Genomic DNA, 6,108 nt, shown 5'->3' on the forward strand with positions numbered 1-6,108 from the left:
CATAACAAAAGCTGGTACTGTTTTCGCAAAGAAAATAGAGTTTATGTCTAGATCAAAGGCAAGACATGTAAGAATAGTTTTTTTAGTTAGTATTATAATTATATGCCTAAATGTAAAACAATGTAATAATGAATAAAAAAATCATGAGGCCGCTTTGAACTGCTGATAGTAGTAGTTTTCCACGGAGGGCATTTACCTTCTAATCTGAAGTCTGGCAAGCCTGATGCGTGTGCAAGTTCTTCCAGCGATTAAATCTAGGTCGATTCTGATTAATCTTGTCGACTTTGTTTTTGATGGGTCGATGATCCAAAGGTCTAGATGATATGATCCCTTGGTTAATGGAAGTGTAAATTCCGGCTATTTAAGGGCAGTACGCTAACACGTCCTCGTATCAGCCTATTTTATAAGGAGTCGGAACTGAGTTGGTAACGATCATGGTATAGAGAGATAAATTCCAAACCCAAGTTTACATACCCCATATATGAAGCCTATTCAGGCCCAACAGTTTTATTGCAGGCCCATGTTAGTCATTTAGAAAATGACCAGCCTGTATAAACAAACCCGTACAGGTCATCGTGTACGTCGAACTCTCCTCTTTTATAAAAGAAAAAATCTTTCAGCTCAGTCGATCCCCACCAGTAACCTTATCCATCCGCCTGCACCACCTCTCCATTATCCGGCTGATGAAGATCTCGTCGCTTGCCATCAGCGGACTAATTCCCAAACCATCACGACTGCACTTCTCCATTCATTTCTTCCAACTTCTCATCGTCTGGCGCAGTTTGCCGTTGTGCGGAGTGCGCGGACGCGTTCGTCGCGTTCTCAAGGATCTAGATCCTAGACGACCTCGTGCAGTTCGGCGGAGCGTTCTCAAGGGTTTCGGCCAAGATGACATGGCCGACGGCTAGAAAACCATGGCAGAGGTGTTGTAGTTTGGCCCAGTGGAGGAGGCTGTGAGGGAACTCACCGAGTCACCTGCTGGTGGTGAATGATTGGATCTGACTACCATGAGATGATGTCCTCCTCATTGTTCTTGCTGTCAGACTACTTTAAATGTAAGTGCAAACTGATGATATGCATCCTTTGTACCGAAGATTAATTCTTGTTTATTTTCTTAAGCTGTAAAGGCCTTATCTTCTACGTGTTAATATGTCACCATGGATATTAATTTTTGTATAGGTTTGTTGTGCAAAAAGCTAACTTGTTGAATTTTCTCAAGTAACGTCTGGTAACCACATCAAGTAACGGAGAAACATATTCCAGTTGCCAGCAAGACGCCATTGACTTGCTTATAACTGGTACATTCCTCTATATGGCGATGGTCTGGTATAGATTTGCCAAAGTATAATTTCTTCAAATGGTGACTTGAATCCTAATGTGGAAACTATGATCCTGTAGTGTGTTTCTACCTATTGTGCTGGCTTGTACAGATTTGCTGAAAATAGCTTGTACATAAAGGAAAGTACATGAAGAAAGTAAATCAATCTGTTTTAGAACATTGGTAACATTCACACTCTTAATATAATAATATCCTTCTTATCCAAGTCGATGTCAAATACTCTTACTTATCTTGGTCGATACAAATAGACTGTTATACTATTTATTTCATAAGCTACTGATCCACTAATTATCTAGATGTCTAAGAACATTGGTAACACTCACACCCTTAATCTAATAATATCCTTCTTATCCTCATCCATGTCAATTACTCTTACTTATCATGTTCATAAGCTACTGATCCACTAATTATCTAGATAACATCCTTGTTCTCCTGGGCCTTGCTTTCTGTACTTCATCTTCATCTTCAAGCATTGTATTTTTGGCTTTTGCTTTAACACGTTTCTTGTTCCCGCAGACACCTTTTTCGTTTTGTTCAGGCATATTCGTCTCAATGCATTCATCCTCCGAGCCATCTAATATTACAACAGATCTCAGTCTCCTTTTATTGCCACTTCGGAGCTCACGGGATGATGATGATATTTTGTCTTGACTATTATCTTTGTTTAATGTAGTCCCATTGCTGTCATGTGGCTCCTCTTTCACAGGCACCAGTTCGCATGAAAGTTCGCCAGGTGAAACTTTATTATTCTTTGACTGCAAACATATACATTTTTAAAATTAGACACATCTATAAAATCTAAAGTGTGTATATAGTTTTAAAAAATCAATCACCTTTCTATCTAGCATGTTCTGCTTCTTCATTAATACGATGTCAACCTCATCATCCATCAGTTCCTGTGCAACATATGTAAGATTAATTAGTAAAGGAATTCTAAAAATGGTAAAAAGTTAATGCAACTTTACCTCCTCGGCTTTATTGTCCAAGTAGAGCATCTCAAGCTTATCATCAGGAACAAATGTTCTTTTTACTGCATAGTTTTGTGTGCCAAATGTGAGATTACTATCATTGAGCTTGAATCGAAATATAAGTCTTTTTCCACATAATTGTTGAATAATCTTTGGCGCTTCTTCTGATTTCCCATCTAGTGTGTCCAGCAACTTAGATGCAGACGTATTAAGCAATCTTGCAGCCTCCTCGTCAAATAAAGTGCAGCTTGTAGTAGATGTATGGTCACTAATTTGAAGACGAACACGATACCTAACATACAATTCATGTTAGTGGAGAGTAAATACAATATAACAATTCTTGTTCATATTTTAGTAATATAATATGCTTACCGTGGTGTGACCTTTTCTGGATATATACCACAATTCTTGCAATAATACTTGTCGGTTTCTTTAGTAGCCAATTTGCGACACTTATCACATGACATGTACCACCATTGAATATTTTCTTGCAAACAGTCTATTGTAGCTATTGTTGTGAAGACAAAATTCTAAAAAAATCAACGTTAGCATTGGGGTAGGGGTAGGGGATTAAGAGACATATATAAGTACATTATGGTTTCATTATAATTAATATTGAATGAATTGTCCTTGCAGGTATTTTACTCATATTACAAAGACTAATGACATATTTATTGAAATTCCGATGCATTACCTGGTCTGGCTGGTTTTCGTGCCTCATTGTAGTAAGTTGTTCCAATGTTTTCCTCCTATAAAACATTTGTTCTTCTAGTGTTCCTTGATTACTCCTATCTATACTGATCATTTTTGGTAAGGTTTCTTCTGTCGAGTCCCTGCACATGCATGAAGTGAATAAGAATATTGAATCTTGAATGAACTTGAGTCACTATTTATAAGCGTAAAATAAATAAATTGGTGGTATTTCATACCTATCAAGAAGTTCTTGTGTTTCTGGTATATCCAGATCTATATATATTCTTGTGGCACTGGTTGACTTTAGGCACAGACCTATTTAATCAATCAGTTAGAATTTTAAATGATAAAAATAACATGTAAGTTTTATGGACTTACCATTAAATCTTTATACCATCATTGATCTAATAATAAGGACAGTTTGGCTGCCGATTACATCCTCGGTCAAAAAATAAGCAAACTTTCCCCATAACGTGATTCTGATTTTATCACCCCTAAAGCATTTAATCTAAGAAGTTAGTGCACACGGGGAGGTTTGGTTAAATTTGAGACATGCATATGCATATGCACTTACTCTGGCATTAGGATTTCAATCTCGCGGATATATGAAGGTTGTGGGTTCTTCTTTGTTATTCTTGTCTCCACAGGCTTCATTTGTGTTAGTAGTCCAATGACATCTGCATATTTGGATATTAGTGATATAACAATTAGAATATCAACTATTTCGAAGTCGAAATTACAACTATAAACATACCTGAGCATTGTGTATCTTTTTCTCCCCTTTCTTCTAGTCTCTCCATGGTAGCAAACTCGAAGCAATAATCTGGGAAAACTTCTGAAGATTCTTTTATCTCCTTTACCTTTGTATTGTATGCAAAAAATATTTTAATGTCATTGCTCACTGGCCTATATTTTGTGGATTCCATGATCTTAAAATTGCTGAATGCATAAATAGATTTTTCATTGATCTTTGATCTAAAAGTGTCTATAAGATTCTTCCAGATAGTAGCATGGATTGTTTCACCCTGCCGAAAGAATAAAATATGGTTAGTAATTGTTGCTTCATGTGACAGAAAGATTCCAATTAAATATATTAAAAACACACCTGCTCATCCATCAGTATCATATCTAGGCTAATAAGCTCATCGGTCGTAGGATTGATCGAATCCCACATTCTCATTACTTTCACTTGAATGTTCCAATTTTGTCCCCTTGTAGTTAAGTCGCTCAACTTCTTGTATGCCATAGCGTTATGTCTTCAAAATTAACAGGAACAATTTGTCAGTTGATATACTATTTATGAAGATTTCTATCGAAAAAAAGTAAGAATACTAAATAAAATTACCAATCTGATGATGCAGGCCAGAAGTGCTTTGGGGTCACTTCTTCCGACGTCGACTGTGCTCTGGCGTGACTTTGTTGGAAGTCAAAAGAAGCGGCTGGAGGTGGCTTTTCGCGTGGATGTCGAGTTGCGTGTGCCTTGTTCAGGTCGTCGTGGTTGCCGACTTCTACTTGTTTGTTGGGTGCTTGTGCGGTCGGGTGCACTTGTTTATATAATGGGCTCAGGTGTCTGGGTTGGGGTGTCCGAGACCTTGTGGAGATCATATTGTAAACTTGTCTTATCTGCATGTAATCATTTCTGTTTTGGAACTTTCCTCACGTGGTCTGGTGGCTGTCCTTATTTGTTTAGATTCCTTATTTGTCTAGGTTTGACTATTGTTTGTTGTTATCCTTGACCCATTGATGTGAAGTTTTTTTTGTTTGTGCGTGCTAGTTTTTGTTTCGATGGACATGGACGCTCTTTTAAACTTGTGTGCACTATTTGTACGTGCCATGTTCTAATACTTGTACGTGTAAATATTTTTTACGTAACGTTTGCATCTTTTAATCTCAGCCATCGATAAACAAAATTAAGGATCAAGATAATTTAATCTATGTGGACGCACGTGGTGTTTTGTTTGACTCTTATTTTAATTAAATAATAGATTGCTATGAGCTGCTCCTGTTGCTGCTATATGATAAATTTCTATGAGCTACTCCTGCTGCTGATATATGATGAATTGCTATGAGCTGCTGCTGGCATATGATGAATTGCACACTGTTGCCGCTGCTGTATGATGAGTTGCTATGAGTTGTTGCTGCTATATGATGCTTTCAGGTGGTGCTGCTATATGATAATACCTAGCCACTTGGACCATCGAATTTCGATAAATAATTGTTCTTCATTTAAATTTGGGTCATGCATTCTTTGTTTAAATAAGCAATGGGAATTTATGGAAGACATTGACCAAAGTAGATGGTGCCAAGTAGATGGTATCTTTGTATTTGCATTTTGAACAAATAGTGATGGTCGATTTTCCTATCATATTAATTACTGCATTGTGTTCAATTTGTGATGTTTGCAAGTAAAATAAATTTTCATATGGGCAGTAAAATGACAAAATAATGCAATCTAGACTTTTCACTGATCATACTAAAGATAAGCTGAAAAGGAAGGCAATGAAAAGAACTGGTGGGCTTATTACCTGGAGCTTATATTCACAGGTGCTTATTTTCTTAGGATAACTTGTAATAACTGCCCCTAAGAAACTTGGCCAATAGAACTGACATACAAATACCATGTCATGATGGTTGCAACGGAGGTGTGACCTACCATAGCACACTGTATAGGATCACTGATGCCTCTTTTTTTGTTACGATGTTCCATGAAATTGCCACATACATCTTGTACTTTTTCATTGCGTAACCCTATATGCAATTTGACAAAGCTAATTTCAGACATCTCTACATGATAATACATTGCATATCCCTTGCGCATATTTAAACCACCAATTAATGATTGTGTGCGGAGCATAAACTAGCCATGACTCTGTGTGCTGGACTAGCAGGCACTCTAAGGGAGCCTAATGTAGTTCACTGGAATTCCTACATGCCACCTATGATTTTGTGTAATGTACTACCTCTGTTCCTAAATATATATTTTTATAGAGATTCCAATATCGACCACATACAGATGTATATAGATGCATTTTCGAGTGTAGATTCACTCATTTTGCTCTGTATCTAGCCTATAGTGGAATATCTAGAAAGACTAATATTTAGGATTGA

General features: G+C 37.0%; 1 protein-coding gene across 1 annotated transcript; it reads right to left on the reverse strand.

The window, feature by feature from the left end:
* Positions 1–1,746: 1,746 nt before the first annotated feature.
* LOC123139248 (uncharacterized) lies at positions 1,747–2,900 on the reverse strand. The gene is made up of 3 exons (XM_044559045.1): positions 2,305–2,900; positions 2,173–2,235; positions 1,747–2,094 (listed from the first exon to the last, which is right to left on the reverse strand). Exons 1-3 carry the CDS (start codon positions 2,332–2,334, stop codon positions 1,747–1,749), a joined length of 441 nt encoding a protein of 146 aa, XP_044414980.1. The 5' UTR covers positions 2,335–2,900.
* Positions 2,901–6,108: the final 3,208 nt, after the last annotated feature.

The sequence above is a fragment of the Triticum aestivum genome, chromosome 6B, assembly GCF_018294505.1.
Source record: "Triticum aestivum cultivar Chinese Spring chromosome 6B, IWGSC CS RefSeq v2.1, whole genome shotgun sequence".
Classification (NCBI taxonomy): Eukaryota; Viridiplantae; Streptophyta; class Magnoliopsida; order Poales; family Poaceae; genus Triticum; species Triticum aestivum.

Bases quoted from the DNA above. Each gene is read 5' to 3' on its own strand.
- LOC123139248 (XM_044559045.1), bottom strand. From the start codon at position 2,334: ATGCTCTACTTGGACAATAAAGCCGAGGAG. The intron at 2,236-2,304 runs GTAAAGTTGCAT...TATGTTGCACAG, and splicing joins TGGACAATAAAGCCGAGGAG to GAACTGATGGATGATGAGGT. The intron at 2,095-2,172 runs GTGATTGATTTT...ATATGTTTGCAG, and splicing joins AGAACATGCTAGATAGAAAG to TCAAAGAATAATAAAGTTTC.